Raw genomic sequence first — 20,634 nt, 5'->3', positions numbered from 1 at the left:
AAAAGTGATAAAACACCAAGATGTGATAAGTTTACGTTGGATTTTTTAAGAAATCGTGGTCTTTCCTTAAGACTATAATTATGGAATCAATTGATCATTTTTATCATTTATCATCATTTGACAAGAGTTGAAACGCTTTTTTGATATGTCTCATCTGTAACGTTATATGAATTAGATTTGAAGAACATTAGGTCTATCAATCTCGTTTTGTCTTTCTATAAGATTGTCGCAAAATGTTTGGTTAATTGGTTGCGAAAAATGTTAAAGACAGTCATATCTAGTAATTAAATGGCGTTCAACATAGATTGTCATATAAATAGCTAGAATGCATTGACTCAACTAATTAAAGAGGTGACAAATGTGTTTTTGTTAAGTTAGACATCAAAAATTTATGATCACGTCAATTGAGAGTTTTTGTTTGATGTAATTAACAGAATGAGAATAGGTATGAAATGAATTGACTGGATTAGATTTTGTGTCTCGATGGTTAAGTTATCTATCATTATTAATGAGAGTTCTCAGGGATTTTTCTAAAGCTCCCGAGAGATCAGACAGGGTGATCCACTCTCTCCTTTCATGTTTGTCATTGTTATGGAAGCCCTCTAAAAAATGATGACTTTCGGAAAAAAATCGGGACTCATCCATTTATTTTCCGTTGATGACATGTTCTGCATGGTTTAGGCTACATACAGAAATTTTAAATAACTTCGAAATATTTTTGGTTATTCGGTATATGTTTCGGTCTTCAAGTTAATATTAATAAATTATATTTCTTTTTCTCATATTTTGTTTTGAATAGAAGAATGATGATGTTGACAAATGTGTTGAGGTTCAGAATTAATGGTCTTCCGTCAACCTATCTTGATATGTCACTATGTGCTAAATTATTATATAAAGTCTTTTGAGACCCGATTATCACTAAAATATAATGTAATTATCTAGATGGAAAAAAATATTAATTTCAAAAATGAATCGGCTAATCCTCATTAAGAGTGTATTGTAATATATGCCCACATATATGATGTATTTATTCATTTTCCTCAAAAGTGTGGCGGTGAAAATGAAGAATAATATGTAAATTTCTATGGTGATCTTCTAACTCATCGTTTTATCATTTAGTTAGTTGAGATAAAATTAAATATTTTAAAGATCAAGGAGGTCTGGATATTTGAGATATTATTTCCTTTAATAAGGTTCTTCTATTAAAATGGTGTATTAGATTTGCAACGAAGCCGAATAGTCTTTGAGCATCGATGATCATATAAAATATGGTCAAAATTTGTTTCGTTGGCTCACCAAAATATCTAATTATCCAGCGGGGTATAATATTTGGAGGGAAAACTATTCTATGTGGAAAAGTTTTTGTGAGTAGTCTAAATTCATTATGGGGGATAATTTTTCGATTAGTTTTTTGGACAACATTTGGTGTAATATCAAAAATCTAACTATGGAGTATCATGAACTTGTTTTAATTGCTATATGTAGAAATGTCACAGTTAAAGACATGTTTCATCATCGGTCTAGTAGTTTCGCTAGCCTAATTAGATATAAAAGTAGATTAAACATCATGGAGAGTTGGTCTCATAATAGAGTTTTATTTTTGATATGACGCAAACAAGTGTTTTTGTTTGATTAAACGTTATGCGTTGACAAGACATTGGTAGTTTACATATTGCATTCCTACAATTTGTTCGTTAGGATGATTCCATATAATTTTTGTTGAGAAAAAATTTTAGAGTCAAAAAATTTCATTCAATATCTCGTTTTTTGATGAAACGTTATTAATGATGGATTTTTTATGGATGATACGTGCATTAAAAAATTGTGTATTATGATTAGTCGTATGTGTCACGGGGATGTGAATCAGTAACTCGCTTATTTTTGCATTGTCGAAGGTTAACTAGTATCTGAAGTTTTTTGTGGAGTATCACTAAGATTCATCAGATGATGATCGAGTCTTTGGATAGTTGCTGAGAAGTTTAGATTGATGCGACTGATATAACATGCCTACATAATTGGGTTACCATTCCAATTTGGTTAAACTATCTAGTTTGAAAAAAAATCGTCGAAATTTCAATGATCGCGATCGTCTGATGCGTATATTCATAATTCTACACTTTCTAGTTCCATTCTAGAAAACCAATAAAGTCGGTGAAAGAGTTAATCGTTTTCTTTTTATGTAATACTGTTTCGTTATGTTTAAAAGATTTTTATAATTTTTAAAAAATAATAATAATAAAAATAAAAGTAAGGTGAAATAAAGCACAAACATACCAAATGATCTAATAATTTATAGGATTATTTTAAACAATTAATTGGAGTGGTGCAGATTTTGGGCGCACATTTCTAAATAAATAGGTGAATTTATACATGTCAATTGAATTCCTTTCTTGCTTCCTTGTTAATATACGAGAGAACCTTCTATCTAAGCATTCAATAAGAGTAGGGGTGTTCAATATTTGGTCTGAACCGAATATCCGACCGAATTCGAATTTCATTTTCGGTTTTCGAATCGAATTTCAAACCAATTCGAATTCAAATACGGTTTTCGAATTGGTTTTCGAGTTTGGGTTTCAACTCGAAAACCAAACCGAAAACTGAATTCATTTTTTATTATTTATTCTTCCAAACTTAATTTAAGAATAAGTTCAAAATAATCAAACTAGAATATTTTGAATTAAGATTTAAAATCAAATAAAAAAAATGAAACAAAAACACTAGTGGTAGTATTAACCCTCAGTTCAATTCTTTGTTGGTTCATTTTGTTTTGAGTTTACAATTAAAGAAAATTGAATTCGGTTTGAATTCGAATTATTCGAAGTTCAAACCGAATATAAAATTTGAATTCGGTTTTGTTTAATTAGAATTTATTCGAATTCGATTCGGTTTTCGAACTAACGAAAAAAAATAAAAAATTCGAAGAAACCGAATTGAGGAACTCGAATAACCTGAAACCGAACCGATGAACACCCCTAAATGAGAGTATGAAGAAATTTATCATTAGTTCAAATTTTGTTTTTACCTTTTGAAAAAATATATATAGATGATACAGAAAGAAATACAGATGAAAGCTAGCTAGACAACATATTTCCTCGAAAAGAATACATGATCATGAACACATGGACGCAATTTTTTGCTGTCTCAATGTGCATGCATGCCCAGTCCCTTTAATTTGTTGTGTATATTACTACTACATTCAAAAACAAAAACAAAAAATGAAAGTTCAGAAACTGATGTATCTCTCCAAGAGTGGTCATCATATCATGTATGTGTTTTTGGACAAGTTAATCCGGGCAGATAGCCAAAACATTTAGTATTCCAATCCAATTGCTGAATGTTATCAAGAATTTGTATCGTGTCCAACCAACAACCCTGAGAAGAATTCGTTTGTTTTCTTTTTCTATTTAGTGGGAAAGCTTTTGCTTTTTAGCTGCAAATAGCTTCAACTGAGAGCCTCTTCATGACAGATGGACATGGATCTCCTCCAAACATCTCAGGTGTTACCCTAACAGAGCATGAATTATTCCCAATGCATACCTGCAAATTGCAATCCACAACACTTTTTAAGAAAAAAACTCAACATCAAATCTTTACAATTATTATAAAGCTTAGAAGAAGAAGATTTGCTGGTTGTTTGTTACCCTTTCAAAGGCATCGTAAGAATGAACAGCATGACAGCCACCCTGAGTGAAGGCTCCACAAGAGCCTTCAGGAGTTCCAAAGCTAGCAAATTTGATTGATGAGATGTGCTGACCGGGGGCACACGATAGGTGAGCTTTCGGTCTCAAAGGTTTCTCGACTTTTCCCGAGGATAGAAGCTGCCAGTTCACTAAAGTGGGTTGCCACTCAAATATATTTGCACACACGCTACCTACCTCTCTTTTCACCAAAGTAATACCAAACGGGTCTCCACCCCATTCCTCAAACACAACCAGCAAATTCCCACTTGGTTTCAACCAAGATCGAGGAACATGGTACCTGATCAAAATCAAAATCCCCACGTACATCTTCGGTTACCAAAGAAAGAAAAGACCAGCTGCTGCTGTTTGTTTGGTTAAATTAAATAATATGATTTTTTGTCAGTTTCTACTTACCATCTTTGTGAAGGCTCTCCACAACTACTCAGACATTTCTTCTCGTCAAACCAACCGGTATAGTTACAGGTTCCGCAATTTCCTGATGCTTTGTATGCAGGCCAGTATCGTCCAATGCTTTCCCCATTTATCCATACTTGACCTTTGCCCATTGTACTCATGTCCAATGCCAAAGGCTCCTCTCCATCTGGAGCACTGAAAGTAGCCTGAAAAGTAGACGGATCACAGTTTCAGCTACTCATGAAATCCCATCCCAGAAAGTAAACAACATGCAAAGGTGATCGGTCACCTACTTACCTTATACCAGGTTAGGGACTGTCGCTGTGCCACCATAGAGCCCATGACCCACTCAACGGAGGAACTTCCACTTAAAGAATGGAGACTCAAATCTTCTCCCTTTAGACCAATCTGATTAGGATCAGCAGAGGAAGGCAAATTAACAAAGTCTATGAAAACCTAATCCAACTTATATATATATATTTTACCAACAACACAATAGTACTTCAGGTCTCATTTAGACCCTGCAACAGACCTTGTAGGACCAATTTTGCCACGATAAATCCCTTCTTCCCTCATTTAGGCCGTGCAATGAAGCCGGTCCAAGAACACCCGCATTCCAGGTCTCAAAATGTGGACCAATATTCTGTTTACATAACAAAATAGTAACGCAGATCAATTATGATCAGTTTAAATAGATAGAATCATATATCCAGGGTGAGAGGTAAAGAAGGAGCTGTGAGTCGAACCGGGAGACCAACAGCAATGCTTAGTAGGGCAACATTGTTTACACCCACTCTGAGATTCACACCTTCACTAAATGTCAATCTTGGATTTTCTAAACTTCCATACGCAGTTCCTAGAAAAGTAAGCAATCACCCGAAAATTAGTCTTGCCAACCATTTCTACAAACATATGCAATTGTCGTATAAGAGTATTATTGAGCACAAGGTAAAGCACCAGATAGTTGGCCATTGATGAAAACATGCATAGCGTGACCAGCAGATAAGGCCGTGAAAACCGGATAGTTCCCACTACTCAAGAATTCTTCATCTTCGTCGATCTTGACACTGGTTTCAAACCAAGTATTAATAAAGAGATGATTTTTACATCAAATAATGCTAAAATAGAAAAACTTGGCCATTTTCAGAAAATATATATAATATGAACTTACTCTGTCATATACCACAAATAATCAGAGACATCTCTTGTGATGTTTATCTGCTCCAACAATCCAACCGTCGTAAAAGTATTGTCATATGAAGCCGGCTCTTCGTTGAATGATTGCCATGAAAATCCAACATCATACACAACAGGGGTCATCTTCATTTGTGCACTTTGAGCACCCACCTAGAAATCAAGTGCCATTTTTCAGAATATTAGTGGAAAATGTAAAATGAGGAAAAGAACAACTTTTTTTCTTAGAGACTCTTTTATACCCTCGCAGTATTATAAACAGTGTTTCTGCAATCTGGAAGAATGCTAATAGACCAGGGAGGAAGGTTATAATGCATATCTCCAAATGCCACTTTTGCAAAGGAATGTGAATCATAGTTGGCAAGAAATGCTGCACAACTTCCAGAGTTTGACTTGAAAACATGGGCCTTTATGGTAAAAACAAAAATCGAATGTCATTAATACGAAGAAAATTATTAGTCAAGAGCAATCAATATAAACAAACCTCCTGATAATTCCCAAGAGAAATCTTTGCAGGATCACTAGCTAATATAGCAGGCTCGCATAGCTTTATTGCTCTATGAAGATCTTTCAGATGTCCCCATTTAGGTTGTCGAAATAGCCCTAGAAAGAAATGAAAAACAAAAAGGAAGGTAAAATCATGCTTCATTTGAAGGTATGTGTATGCTTCTGAGAAATCTAATAGTCAAAATATGCTCTAAAACTTGATCAACTATGAAATTTGCCAAAATCAATCAACATGATTTAATACATTTTGACTGTCATCTTGGAAACATGATTTAATACACGACCAGAAGGTCTTTTCTTGTACAAGAAGTTGAACCAGCAGTCAGCATTCTGATTTGGACAGGAAATTGAGTAACATAGTAAGCATGTCATGTTACCATATTCATCAAGAGGAGCATCGTAATCATAGCTGGTGGCGATAAAAGGACCGCCAGAAGTCCTGCCAAAGTTCGTTCCTCCATGATACTAGATGGAGAGAATACCAAAAAAAGAAAAAACATGGTGTTGTTACTAGTGGATTTTGTAGAATTTATACTAACGAAACAGCAACACAATTTCTGGTAATTTAGTAAAAAGTTACCATGTAATAGTTAATGAAAGATCCTCCGTTCTGGATAAATCTTGCCACCGAGAATGCCAAATCTTCTGCAGGTCTGTATGGGACTGCACCTCCAAATTCGGTGAACCTGCGAATGAAAATAGTTAATAAAAATCATAAATGAAAAACCCAAAATTCTTAAGAGAAGAACTCTGCAAAGTCCCTAATTAATTACCAGCCAGTCCAAGCTTCGGTCCATATCTTGGGTTTATAAGCTTTATTTGGTGAGAAATAGTCACAATAAAATCCATTGCAAGTGTTAATCTGCACATTATTAGACAAAGGCAGATTCAACATGAAGGAAAAATAAAGTAATCCAGAGCATTTAAGACAAGACACTTACAACAGGATCAGGTGCATCATCTTGCTTGCACATTACCCAGGGCACACCAGTCTCTAGCCCCACCGCCATCTCTGCTGCCCATTTCGTGTATTCTACACCAGGCGCCCCAATTTCATACTCCATGGGACCGTATTCATTTTCTATCTGTCATTAGACTCTTTTCAAATCAGCTACAGTGCCTAGATCCCAATTGAAAGGAATTTATAATTAATCTTTATCTCAAAGGAGGAACCTGCGACAGAATTATAGGGCCACCCTGTGACTCATAGAGCTCTTCATCTTTCATCATATCCACTATCTTCTTAGTGAATTTTTCCATTGCAGCCTTCATTACATTACATTTTCAGGGTCAATACCAAAACTCAGATTAACATAGGAATTGTGGAAATTACATTCATTGATGGAGGAACACCTTGAAAGGCTCATTATCTGTTCGAAAGCTGATGCCAGGAACATACTTTAGCCAAACAGGAAAACCTCTGGGGGAGAAGGAGAAGAAGAAGAATGTTGAATGTGAATAATAATGGAATCATGATCATGTCTTCTGGTTTGTTGCTGAAATTGTAACAGATCTGAATAATTTGATAAAAAAAGTAGAAGCAAATCAAACATGTCCAAAGGATTTACCCAAAATTCCATTCAGCACAAGCATAGGGACCAATTCTGAGGTGGGCATAAAGACCTGCTTCTTTGATCAGCTTGATGAACTTGACTAAATCATATCTTTCCTCAAAGTAATACTGAAGTGGATCATCAAAGAAAACTCTAAGGATTAATGATTGAAGCTAACAAAATAAATGAGTGAAGTATGTCTATACATTGTCTTGTTGGGGCTCATGCCCATTCCAGAAAACATATGTCTGAATTACATCAATCCCTCCTTCTTTTGCTTTATGAATAAGATCTGGCCACATCTGTAATAACCCATATGGGTATCATCATAAGTTGAAGAACATGAAGAAAGAATCGCTGAGTAAATATGGGAAACATACAAAAAGGGTACCTCAGGGGTGCTTCTAGGGTAGTGAATAGATCCGGAGATAAGAATCCTCTGCTTGCCATTTATAGTTAAAGCCCTGTTGTCATATGAAACAGATGATGTGACAGAGATAATCAATGAACAGAAAAGCACCGCCGCTGCTGCTGCTGCTGCTGCCGCCGGCGGCATTGCATTACATGTGACAAGCTTCAAATTCATGAGTGTGAGTTAGGACTACACTCCTTCCTTCACTGGTGGGCTTGTTCGCCCTATTTGGTCGGTCCCTTAACTTGCAGGGCAACTCCTACCAATTGTTTAAGTGACAATCATCATCATCAATACATCAAATAATTGAGAGAGAGCGTGATTAGCTGTGAATGTGTGTGCTTTTGTCGCTCAGTGAGTGGGAAAAGAAAAAGAAAAAAAGAGTATTTTCAGGAAAAAAAAGAAGAAGAATTGGATACTTTCCTTGAGACTTTGGGATTTGGAAACTCATAAAGAATGGACCTTTATAGCTGTCTCTTTCTCTCTCCTCTCTACTCTCTTTTAATTTACTATAAATAGTAAAATAACTTACATATATTAAATAAAAATATGAGGATTTAATACAATAACATTGGATTAAAATAAACCCATACATTACTATATTTTATTCTGTACAGTAATTTTATGTTTAAATTTAATTTTTTTCCTTACCTCCTTCGTTTTAGTTTATAATTTAACACTTTCTTTTTTATCACTTTTAAATACTTTTAATTACTTCTCTTTAATATATTTTTAATTATTTTATTCATTTTCTTTTATTTTTTTAATCTCTTTTAATTATTTTATTCATTTTCTTTAATTTATTTAATTTTTTCTAATCATTTTATTCATTCTCTTTTATATATTTCATCTTTCTAATAATTTTATTTATATAAGTGATAGGGACAATCAATCAAGACCACGAATCATACTTTGTGTAGAAAAGAGAAAATAAAAAAAAATTATATCTTTCAAACATATCATTTATCTCATTCCGAATTTTGACAATTTCATTTCATCTTTTTACTCTTAACTCTTCTCAAAAAATATATTTCTTTCATTTATTATTATTTAAAAATACTTTTTAAAATATTATTAAACATTTATATATATATATATATTTATTTATTTATATTAAATATATTTAAAATTATATATTTATAAAAATTAATATATTCATATCATTTATTTTAAATTATTTTTTAATTTAAATCATTTTATTAATATTTAAAATTATATTTTAACAAAATTTTATAAAATTTAATATATTAATATAATTTATTTTCAAATATATTATTTTTTTATTTAAATCATTTATTAATATTTAAAATTAAATTAATAAATATATATAACAATATAATATAGATAATATGAATTATTAAGTAATATTGTAAATATAAAAAATAAATAAGTTTGACGTATAAACTCAATCAAACATATTCAAATTTAACGATTAAATAAGTGGTTAACAATTAAATAAGTTGAGATTATATCCAATATACTTGCGAATAAGACCAAATAAGTTAACGTCCCTAAGCGGATTAAGAATCAAACTAGCCTATATTCTTATTTCAATGGATTACACAAAAGAAAAAAACATTCTTGAAATAAAATGTTATCATTCTAGATTCTATAATGATTAGTTTAACAAATAATAACAAAAATTTCAAAATAATATGTGGCATTTAAAAAAAAAGTTATTTTGATTAGTTTTATTAATTAATATATTTTAAATGTTATAATGAATAAATTAATGAACTTTAATCTTTTTAATTTATGATTTAAATAATTTGATAAAAAATAATAATAACTATAAAATGATGTGTTTTTTTATTTAATACAAATAATGTAGCATATCAAACATTTTCTAAAAAAAAAAAAAAAACTGTAGGCCATATAGGATCATGTATTCACTGCACAATTGATCAGATCTATAAATCCACAGCTGCCCTCATCCTCCCAACTCCTATAATTGAGTGTCTTAAAAAAAAGTTATTTAATTTTGAAAATATATAAAACACCAGTATATTTATATATTTAGTATAAAAATCTCATAGGTTAATGTTGTCAATTTATTTTTTATTTTTTAAATTAAGTTAGAAAACTAACCTGTCATTTAAAATAATATTTTTCACATTAATTTAAAACGTTTTAAGTAAGAATTAAATCTTAATCAGGTTAATTATTATAACTTCTTAATAATAATAAACATTTATAATTTTGATGAATCAAATTTAAATTTTATGATGTATTAGTCTATAGATCATAACACAACCATAATGTATATATAAGAACAAATCTAAAAATTACATTTAAAATTTTATCAAAATTAACCACTAGACAATTAATATAACTCATGTTATTTTTAAAATATTAGGATATATACAAAACTTGGTAGATAAATTTTGTTACTCAGAATAGCTCATATAGCCTAATAGGCTTATAGATTGGTCCTATAAATATATTGTCGATGCATGTGGAGTGTGGACTTTAATTTGTTTTGTAGTTACTATAGAGGAAAATGTTTAAACTATCAACAACTATTTTAAGCATTAAATTAAATTAAATTAAATGTAAAACATCAATATTAAATTAAATTTAAAACACATACCCAATTCAGATATTGCACAATAATGGAATGAAGCTGTCTTATTATTATCCCATAATCATGTCAGCAATATGTCAATGATTTTTACTAATCTCAAACTACTTTCCTACTCAAAGTCATACCCATCAATATGTCAAAATGTGCAATATATTTTCACACTTTCTAAAATTATACAAATTACCATAAATCCATAAGATTCAATTTTGCATAAGTGGTCATTAGCGAATCACTTTTAAGTCATAGTCATCGTATAAGATTTCTTCACTTATGATGGGTAATAGTTTGATTGTCTCTTTCTCATTTCTTTTCTTTTATTATTATTTTTTTAAACGTAAAAAACTAACGTATTAGTTTCACTCTTATTCTTAATGAGATAATTTATAGGAAAAAAAGTCACTTAGACGTATGTACTTGTACAACTAGCTCATTTAAACGTATGTACTAATAAAAGGTCATTTAAACGTACGTACTATCAAAAATTGGCTCATTTAGCCTCTTTTAGTAACCATGGTTAACTTTTATTTTTAAATTTATATATTTATTAATTAAATATTAATATATTTTCTCTCTCTTTCTTTTTCATTTATTATTTCATTTATTACTGATAAATGAATTCTCTATTTTTTTTTATAATTTTTATATGAGTATTTATGATTGATTATTTTAAATTTATTTTATATATATGAGCATTCATCATTAATTATTTTAACTCTATATTTCTTCTTCTTTTTTTTATATATATTTTTTTATATTTACATTAATTATTAATTATTTTAAATTTTTTTATCCCAATAATTGAATATAACAATTAAAATTCTTTCAACAATAAAAATCCTTCACACAAAAATAAATTAATTAATAATTAAAAATTGGATAATAATAAAAACTCATTCATCAAACACCAAAGAGTAATAATCAAATATTAGACAAAATAATTCATTTACTACTAATATAAGTCGTGAATAAAAATTAAATAAAAAATTATTAATTTTATTTTTATTTATATTAAACTAAATAAGAAAAAACTAGTATTCATTTTTATTATATTAAATTAAATAAGAAAAAATCATTCAAAAAAAATATTACAGTAAAACATAAAATTCATAAATAAGTTGTTAAAGTTTTTTAAAAAAATGAGAATTTAAGAAATATTAGAAATAAAAACTAATAAAAAAAATGAAATATAAAAGAGAAATTAATATTAAAATAATAAAAAATTTAAGAATAAAATAAATTACCTAGTTTAATTAATGAAAAAGAAAGAGAGAAAGTATATTAATATTTAATTAATAAATATATAAATTTAAAAATAAAAGTTAACCATAGTTAGTAAAAGAGGCTAAATGAGCCAATTTTTGATAGTATATATGTTTTAATGATCTTTTATTAGTGAATACGTTTAAATGAGCTAGTTGTACAAGTACATACGTTTAAATGAGCTTTTTTCCTAATTTATATATATATATTTAATTTTTTGAATAAAGGAGAACTAGCATGACACTCATAATCATGTCACAGCTTAAACAAAAAGCACTTCAATGAGATAGTTTATATCAATACATATATTTAACTATTTTTTTCCTTTTTTATAATAAAATAAATTTTATTACAAAAATACATTTCTTAGTTTCACTCATCATACAAATTGTTCTCGCATTCAATCACATTCTAGTTTGAAAATATATTTTAATTTTAAAAATTTGTCGAAATAAACATTATATGACGACAAAAATTTAACATTAAATCAAACTAAACTATTGAAAAAAATGTGATTAAGATACAATCAAGAAAAACCTAATTTGTTAATTAGTTCCCTAACATACTACATTTGTATATATCAGGCTAATCACACCTTTAGATTCGATTTGAAGCAATTTATTTATTTATTTTATATGGAAAGCAAATAACATTTTATCTTACAGCCTTGTTTGGTTAAATAATTCTAAAACATCATATTGTTAGGAGTGGCCCATGCACATTTGGGCTTGTAGCCCAACAAAAGTAGAGACTGAAACTAGAAAATCACCACCAAGAATATTAAGGCCTTGTTTGGATTTGTCTTTTCTTGTTTAATTTTTTTTTTATCATATCCACTAAGAAAAGCTTAATATCTTAATAATAATAATCCCTTTGATTTTCTATAGGCAATTACAATTCCTATAATTTTAACAACAATTTATTATGTGCCAGGATAATTGATAGCATATTAAAAAAATTGGTTTTTAATCCTCTTTCTCAATTAAATGTGTTTTATCTTAATATATATATATATATATTTAAAAAAAAAGAGACAAATAAGAATTTTAGTATTAATTAATGATGTGATGGCTCATACATTAATAGTAGGGGTCGATTCACAGAAAAATATGTTAACTATCCTGTCTCATTTTATTTAAAGGATTTTTTATTATAATTTTCGTCTGGTTTGGTGTGATTTATACTTTTAAAATAAATTATTATTTTTTAAAAATAAAATTATATAAATTATTTTTTTAATATTATATATATTATAATATATGAAAATTTATATTATTATAAACAAATAAATTTAATTTTTTTATAAATATAAAAAATATATAATAATATTATATATATAATTATGTTTATTAATTTTCGGAACAAAATTAAGGTTAAACCGAAATGTAAACACAAATATCATATCGATTCCTTGTTAAAAACAAAATTGTACTCACGAAACGCTGAAGATATTATAATTTATCTCTAATTAATAGAATTAATTTAATAGTATAGAATATTATGTAGTACGGTAGAGGTTTATTTGAAATGTTTAGAAAGTTGAATTACCTATTTGAACGAATTTAAAGTTGAATGAACTTTTTGAATCAGTTGTTTAATTTTTCTCTTATGTAAAACGGGGGGGAAATTTGATAATATAACCCTAAAAAGAAGGAAAATTTGATATTTAACCTCCATAATAAAGTTTTTGTTTTTTAACCTTTTTTTTAAATTTTTTCCAATTTTACCCTTAATAACCTTTTTATTTATTTTTTTTTTATTATTTTATTTTTCTTTCTTTTCTTTTCTTTTCCTTTCCCCTTCCCCGCTTTCCCTTTCCCTCGACCGAGTTACACTTCCCCTTCTTCTTCTCCGAAGCCGGGATCCGCTGCGCACGACAACACTCGACTCCCACGATCGCCGACTCCCCCTCGAGCCCAAGCCCCAGCTGGACGATCGCCAACCCCGGCGACGCTGAGCTTCCTCAGGTTTTTCACATTCTATTCTTCCTTTCTCGTTCTATTCCTAAATGCCGAACAAACCTGAATGTTTAGTTAGGGTTCACCTGAACAAACCTGAATGCTTAAAACCTGATTACTTTTAGAGTTTTAGTTTAGGGTTTAGTGTGGCGTGGGGGGTGGGCGTGGGGCGTGGGGCGTGGGGCGTGGGGCGTGGGGCGTGGGGCGTGGGGCGTGGGGCGTGGGGCGTGGGGCGTTGGGGGTGGGCGTGGGGGGTGGGCGTGGGGGGTGGGCGTTGGGCGTTGGGCGTGGGGGGTGGGCGTGGGGGGTGGGCGTGGGCGTGGGGGGTGGGCGTTGGGCGTGGGATAAGCGTGGGAGTTGAGCGCGGGGAGTGGTTTTGAGTGTACAAGCATTTTGAGAAGTCTTTGGCTATCTGTCCTTTATGCATTGTGAGAATTTGTTGATTATCATTGCTTTCTTATTTAAGAGTGATAATAATTTCAATTTTTTTCCTCTCCCTAAAACTATGTTTGCCTTATGATTATTTTATAGGATCCATCTGAGGATGCGGTTGTAACAGTATGCGGGCATATATTTTGCTATCAGTGTGTTAATATTTAACTGGAGATGACAACACATGTCCTGCCCCTAGATGCAAAAAGCAACTTAGTACCGACAGAGTATTCTCCAAAGCTACCTTAATTAATTGTATTTCAGAAAAAACTGAGAGAGATTCTGTGGACAAATCCCATTTTCGAGAGACATCTAATGTCATGAAGAACGATTTCACTTCAGCTAAAATAAAGGTTGTTCTCGACATTCTTCAATCACGTCATAAGACAGAGCCTTCTGAAATGATTGATGATCCGAAGATCCAATACCTGGGTAGTTCTTCTTCTGATCCTGGAAGACCAATAAAGACAATAATTTTCTCTCAGTGGACAAGCATGTTGGATTTGGTTGGCCATGCACTGGACCAGTCTGATATAGAATTCAGGAGGCTTTATGGGAGGTTTCAAGAGATAGGGCTGAGGTTTCTGAAAAATTTTCAATAATTTTCTTACCAATCAATATTTTGATGTCTGTGAAATAGATATTCAATCGTATGCATTCAATTGTTACATTGTAGATAACGGTAATGGTGATGTCACTAAAGGCTGGAAACCTTGGGTTGAATATGGTGTCTGCTTGTCAAGTTATCCTTTTGGATTTGTGGTGGAATCCAGCTACAGAAGACCAGGCAATTGAAAGAGCTCATAGAATTGGACAGACGCTGCCAGTTACATTATTTCGCCTAACTATTAAAGACACGGTTGAAGATCGGATTTTGACTCTCCAGGTAACTTCTTATATGTGCTTTCTTAACCCATCATATTTGAGATTTTTGCCTATTTGGGATTGTTTTGGTTTGGAAGTTCAAATAATTTGCTTCTTAACCTATTATTTCACAGGACGAGAAGAGGAAAATGGTTGCATCTGCCTTTGGTGAAGATCAAGTTGGTGCATCTGCAACTCGGCTAACAGTGGAAGATCTCAATTACATTTTCCTTGGCAGAACGTAATATTATTCAACTGTCTTCACTTATCATATTTTGAATGTGTTATTTTGGCAGAAAAAAAGAAGTCGAAAGCACATTAGTCATGTTGTCTTGAAAGTTAATTATAATGGCTACACTTGATGCTTAGAATTGTTTTTTAGTCCCCATCAAATGCACCTTAAAAGATGTATATAGCAAGGTAGTCATGTTTAAGTTATTATTTTTTTCTTGTTGCTCAATATACATAGTTCAAACTTATATTATTTTACTCGTATGCCAATTTCCTTATTGAATGGGAAAAGCTGTGATATTATCTGTAGGTTTTAAATAAATGCTGTCAATTTTGTTAAAATGTTAACCATTAATATTAATAGAGTAAAAAAGTTATCATTTTCATAAAATCAATGAACTCACATACATGCTTTCTTCTTCAATAAATAAGAATACAAATTGCTTACATAAAAATAAGTATCAAGTCTTCAAAGTTTTACAGCCAATGATGAATGATAGTGTACCTGTTTTATCCTACAAACATTTTTCAAATTCTAGAGAAGACCAAAGTTCTGTCGGTGTCGTGTGAAGACTAGCGAAACTCGTCATGATTCTCAAAGTCGTCTTCCTCTTCCTCGCTGAATATAGCACTATAAAACACATAGGGGTTATCTATCATTTCTGTCAAGCTTAACTTTCCATCCTTATCCGAATCAGCCTGCAATCATTTCTGTTGTTTTGCATAATAACGCTCTGATGGATGAAGTTTTCCAATGACCGGTACCAATTCAATGTCCGACAAGTATCTACACCAAAAATAGTAAGTTTATTATGTAAGATTCTTACGGTTTTAATAACAGCACAATGATGAAAGAAATGAACAAGAAAGATCAGACAACCTGTTTGCGTCCTTATCAAGCTGTGCAAACAACTTTCTGGCAGGGGCCTCTCTTGCATCTTCAGATTCTTGTTACTCAAAATTTACAAGTTTCCTAAAACTGGAGGATACAAAGTTTGAGAGATTTGGCTCTAAATAAATTCAAACTACTGTATGAATAGTGAAAAAATTTATATAATCGAGTCTAGAAGTATCCAGAGTCGAAACTTGCCCCCATCAAACGAACAGAAAATGCAATGATAATCAACAAATTCTCACAATGCATAAAGGACAGATAGCCAAAGACTTCTCAAAATGCTTGTACACTCAAAACCACTCCCCACGCTCAACTCCCACGCCTACCCCACACCCAACGCCCACCCCCCACGCCCACCCCCCACGCCCAACGCCCACCCTCCACGATCAACGCCCACCCCCCACGCCCACCCCCAACGCCCAATGCCCCACGCCCCACGCCCCACGCCCCACGCCCACCCCCCACGCCACACTAAACCCTAAACTAAAACTCTAAAAGTAATCAGGTTTTAAGCATTCAGGTTTGTTCAGGTGAACCCTAACTAAACATTCAGGTTTGTTCGGCATTTAGGAATAGAACGAGAAAGGAAGAATAGAATGTGAAAAACCTGAGGAAGCTCAGCGCCGCCGGGGTTGGCGATCGTCCAGCTGGGGCTTGGGCTCGAGGGGGAGTCGGCGATCGTGGGAGTCGAGTGTTGTCGTGCGCAGCGGATCCCGGCTTGGGAGAAGAAGAAGAAGGGGAAGTGTAACTCGGTCGGGGGAAAGGGAAAGCGGGGAAGAGGAAAGGAAAAGAAAAGAAAAGAAAAGAAAGAAAAATAAAAAAAAATAATAATAAAAAAAAAAGTAAAAAGGTTATTAAGGGTAAAATTGGAAAAAATTTAAAAAAAAAGGTTAAAAAACAAAAACTTTATTATGGAGGTTAAATATCAAATTTTCCTTCTTTTTAGGGTTATATTATCAAATTTCCCAAACGGGGGGGGCAAGTCAGGAAGAACGGAAGGGATTCCGATCAATTAACGATGACGACGACGGAACCTCCGAAGCTCTTCACCAACAAGCCCAAGAAAGGTATCATTCTCAACAAATTCTCTCTTTCATCTTACCATTTATGATTTAGTACACGATTTGTCGTTGGATTTGCACGGAAGTATGCAATTATATTAATATAGATCTTCACGATCAGCTGCACAGCTGAAAAATCTCCTTCAGCAGCAGCAACAACAGCAGCATCAGTTTTCTTCTCCTCCTCCGCCACCGCCGCCGACTGAATCATTCGCCCGCCGTTACAAATTCCTCTGGCCCCTTCTTCTAGCAGTCAATCTCGGAGTTGGAGGTTTCTCTCTTCCTCTCTAATCTATGTTACTTATCTATTACACCTGTGCTAATTCGTACTCTTTCCTGCACAATGGACTTGTTATCTTTAGTATTTGACTTCAAATTGTCTTCAGTGTGTTTTAGGTCATGATTTAAAGTAAGTTCTGCTTGTAAATTTCACTTCTTGTTCGTACATTGTAATCCAAAATGATATAGTTGTAGATTTTGGAGTAATGCTGCCTGGTTTTTTAGATGTTTGTGAGCAATTGAAGATTTCAGAATTATGATTCATATTCCAATTGATGTTAGATCAATTGAATGTGCTTTCTTAAAAGTAATATATAATCAAGAAACAAATAAAATTTATGGAGGATTATCTTTCTTTTGAATCAAAGTTTTATACAATGAAATTGAAGACTATTAATTTCCATATTTCATAAACCAACTCTAATTTGTGTATAAATGTTGTCTTGTTGCGCATTTTAATCTAACAGATATAACTTTTACTTGTATAGTCTACTTGTTCACGAGAACTAAAAAGAAGGATTCGGAGGATATTGAAAACTTGGAAGTGGAAGAGATTACTCCAACTACAACTCCAACGCCAACTCCCATTTCAGTTACTGCAGATGTGGCGGTAATATCATCTTCCAAGCCCATTGTTGAAGCTCCAAAGAATCGTGAGCGAGTACCTGAAAATCAGCAGAGGGAGCTCTTCAAATGGTTGCTTGAGGAGAAGAGAAAGATCAAGCCAAAAAATGCAGAAGAGAAGAAACAGCTGGATGAAGAGAAAGCCATCCTTAAGCAGTTCATTGGTGCAAAATACACTCCCACTATGTAGCTGGTATCTGTTTCCATTAAACTTCAAAATATCATTCTCTTCATATTTTTGCCTCTAATCACAGTAACTTGACAGAATGTTTTATGCTGTCATTCTCTTTTTCCCATTTAGGCACAGAAAACATATTAGTATAGTCAACCCCACTTGGTTACTGAAAACATGACAAATACTTTTGCATCAAGTTCTAAATCTGTAGACACCTTTTGTGAAGTATTTGGCATGAGCAGATATGATCCCATTTTGAAACTATGGAGCAATGTGCCTTAATTTTGATTTTGGAAATATTATCCCATTGATTCATTTATTATTTGTACCTGGTTTGTACTCTTTTATGTTGGCATTTTCTTAAGTGTTCATAGATGCTGCATAGAGCTTGATTACATAGAAAATGAATGTGATAGAATTAAATGGTTTAACCAGAAAAGCTCTCATACACATGACCCCAACTATAGAAGGGGCATGGCGCCAATTCCAATGAACCCCCATATGGACACAACAATTCCATCTGCCTCATTATAAATTTTCACTTGGATACTACACCACCACCAAAACCATGACCAAATTTTTAGTTTTTTATTCATATTGTTGAAGCCAACTTGTTGGCACAACCAATGGTGGAGTTAGAATTTGAAATCTATCTGGACTAAAAACTTTTCACTCTATTGGGATTACAATGATAATAATATCAAAAAAGTAAGGAAGCAAAATCTACTTAGATCACTTAATTATATATATTAACAACTCACCTGTCATGGTCATCTACTTCCACTTCAATCCAGATACTTACAATAGGAATTGAATATGAGAACAGAAATGGTACACACTTGCTCTTAGTAACACCATGAATTGTTGGACTAAAGTATGGTCGGTTTAACTTGTACACTAGGGCCCTAGGTAAGGAAATAGTTCTATTCAATCCATGTCCACATGTGAAATTTGTTTCTTCTTCTTTTCATTTTTAACATATAAACTCGCACATAAGTTTTAGAGACACTCAATATATGAAAATACATTCCATGTATGTGAAATAAAATGAAAATGAAATGAGTTATTCGGTGATAAATAAACAAAAAAAATGGGGTAGAGGAGATTACTTAAGCATGTAGGTTTGAGAAATAAGAGTAACTAAGGAACTGAAGTTCATTGGTTGATTACTTTATTACCCACATGAAAGACCTCATAAAATACTAAAATAGCACAAACAATGGACCCTCAAATTTAGTATATTTTATTTTTTAAATATGCTCAATTTTTTTCTAGAATTACAAAGATGTCTCTATTCTTTCCATTTTCGTAAATTGGTAACGATCACTTCAAAAATAAGACTTTTGTAATACATCAGACCTGTGTATCGTTACCCGTGAAGAAATAGACTATAAATAACTCCAAACAAACTATTGGGTCACCTAAGTCTAAGCTCAAAAATACACATTAGACTATATATATAGTCTATTAAGTTTACTTTTATAAGGAGTTCATATTTACTTTGATTTTTTTTATGAGGAGTTCATATTTACTGTAATTCGATGTAAGACATTATAACACTTGCACAATGAAAAGAAATAAAATAAGTCAAATTTGCATTTAAACTATCAATGGTTGTGGATTTGTCAAATTGGATTGGATGTTCGAGGAGTTCCCAATGGAGTATATAGAAAATGGGTTGTAAGCCAAACATAGTGGGTGGGAAGAAGAGTTTATTAATTTTGTTATACTATTATTAAGAGAGGCGCCGCACGAGCTAGGCTTTGAAAATGCACATGAAGAACGGTCAAAGGTGATCAAATTTAAGTTTATATATATTATATGGTGGGAGAGGGATTAGTATATATTTTAAATGATCCATCATATCTATTTTAGTATTTGATTTCATTTGGGAAGAAGCTCAAGTCTAGTTTGGATGTGCTTTGCTTGGAACAAATGATTATCTTTCTTTTAGGATGTTCCTTTATTATTATTAATATTAATATTTTTATGGATGATAAGTTGTATCTTTAATTAAGAACCAATTGGTTACCTATATATATGATGGTGGAATGTGGTTAAATATTGAGTTTCACATGAAGGCACGATTGAGGCAGGCAGGCAGGCCACCAGTTGAGCTCAAAGCACCCCCTCCTTCCCTCCTTTATATATTAAAAAAGCTGTTTTGTTTATATTAAAATCAAATTAATTATCATTACATTACATTTTTCTTGCATATAGGAATATATGGGGTACACAAATCAAACTAATCATGGTTTTTGATAGGGATTGAGATTCATCTCAAACTTATAAATGTTTTCCACCCCTTAATTGTATTCATTCAATTTCATTATCTGTTTTTAATTATTTTCTAATTGACCGAAAGTTAGTTTTAGTGAATCATCCATTTCCATACTTGAATCTGATCACCCTAACTAGTTAGGCTTTAGAGAGAATCTGGTGATTGATTATCAAGTCTCTTTTATCCTTGAATATATCTATTTTAGCCCAACTCAATAAATGACCAAATAA

The 20,634-nt window shown here is 32.0% G+C and overlaps 3 protein-coding genes and 1 long non-coding RNA gene across 4 annotated transcripts; 2 read left to right on the top strand and 2 right to left on the bottom strand.

The window, feature by feature from the left end:
• Window positions 1-3,059: 3,059 nt before the first annotated feature.
• Window positions 3,060-8,180, bottom strand: LOC124920545 (beta-galactosidase-like). Its single transcript, XM_047461047.1, has 19 exons — window positions 7,740-8,180; window positions 7,555-7,650; window positions 7,364-7,476; window positions 7,149-7,215; window positions 6,969-7,061; window positions 6,737-6,880; window positions 6,569-6,657; window positions 6,376-6,481; window positions 6,173-6,260; window positions 5,773-5,891; window positions 5,531-5,695; window positions 5,266-5,441; window positions 5,052-5,161; window positions 4,841-4,950; window positions 4,627-4,737; window positions 4,392-4,502; window positions 4,095-4,300; window positions 3,642-3,978; window positions 3,060-3,537 (listed from the first exon to the last, which is right to left on the bottom strand). The coding sequence occupies exons 1-19, from the start codon at window positions 7,932-7,934 to the stop codon at window positions 3,427-3,429; spliced, it is 2,547 nt and encodes an 848-aa protein (XP_047317003.1). The 5' UTR covers window positions 7,935-8,180; the 3' UTR covers window positions 3,060-3,426.
• Window positions 8,181-14,151: 5,971 nt separating this feature from the next.
• LOC124918733 (helicase-like transcription factor CHR28) lies at window positions 14,152-15,342 on the top strand. The gene is made up of 3 exons (XM_047458779.1): window positions 14,152-14,574; window positions 14,671-14,880; window positions 14,993-15,342. Exons 2-3 carry the CDS (start codon window positions 14,680-14,682, stop codon window positions 15,101-15,103), a joined length of 312 nt encoding a protein of 103 aa, XP_047314735.1. The 5' UTR covers window positions 14,152-14,574; window positions 14,671-14,679; the 3' UTR covers window positions 15,104-15,342.
• Window positions 15,343-15,484: 142 nt separating this feature from the next.
• Window positions 15,485-16,176, bottom strand: LOC124918732. The gene is made up of 2 exons (XR_007097509.1): window positions 15,970-16,176; window positions 15,485-15,876 (listed from the first exon to the last, which is right to left on the bottom strand). It is a non-coding gene; the product is annotated as an uncharacterized LOC124918732 (long non-coding RNA).
• Window positions 16,177-16,963: 787 nt separating this feature from the next.
• LOC124918731 lies at window positions 16,964-18,438 on the top strand. The gene is made up of 3 exons (XM_047458778.1): window positions 16,964-17,051; window positions 17,167-17,316; window positions 17,813-18,438. Exons 1-3 carry the CDS (start codon window positions 17,003-17,005, stop codon window positions 18,136-18,138), a joined length of 525 nt encoding a protein of 174 aa, XP_047314734.1. The 5' UTR covers window positions 16,964-17,002; the 3' UTR covers window positions 18,139-18,438.
• The last annotated feature ends 2,196 nt before the right edge of the window (window positions 18,439-20,634 follow it).

The sequence above is a fragment of the Impatiens glandulifera genome, chromosome 1, assembly GCF_907164915.1.
Source record: "Impatiens glandulifera chromosome 1, dImpGla2.1, whole genome shotgun sequence".
NCBI lineage: Eukaryota > Viridiplantae > Streptophyta > Magnoliopsida > Ericales > Balsaminaceae > Impatiens > Impatiens glandulifera.
This window is presented reverse-complemented; position numbering and strand designations above follow the sequence as displayed.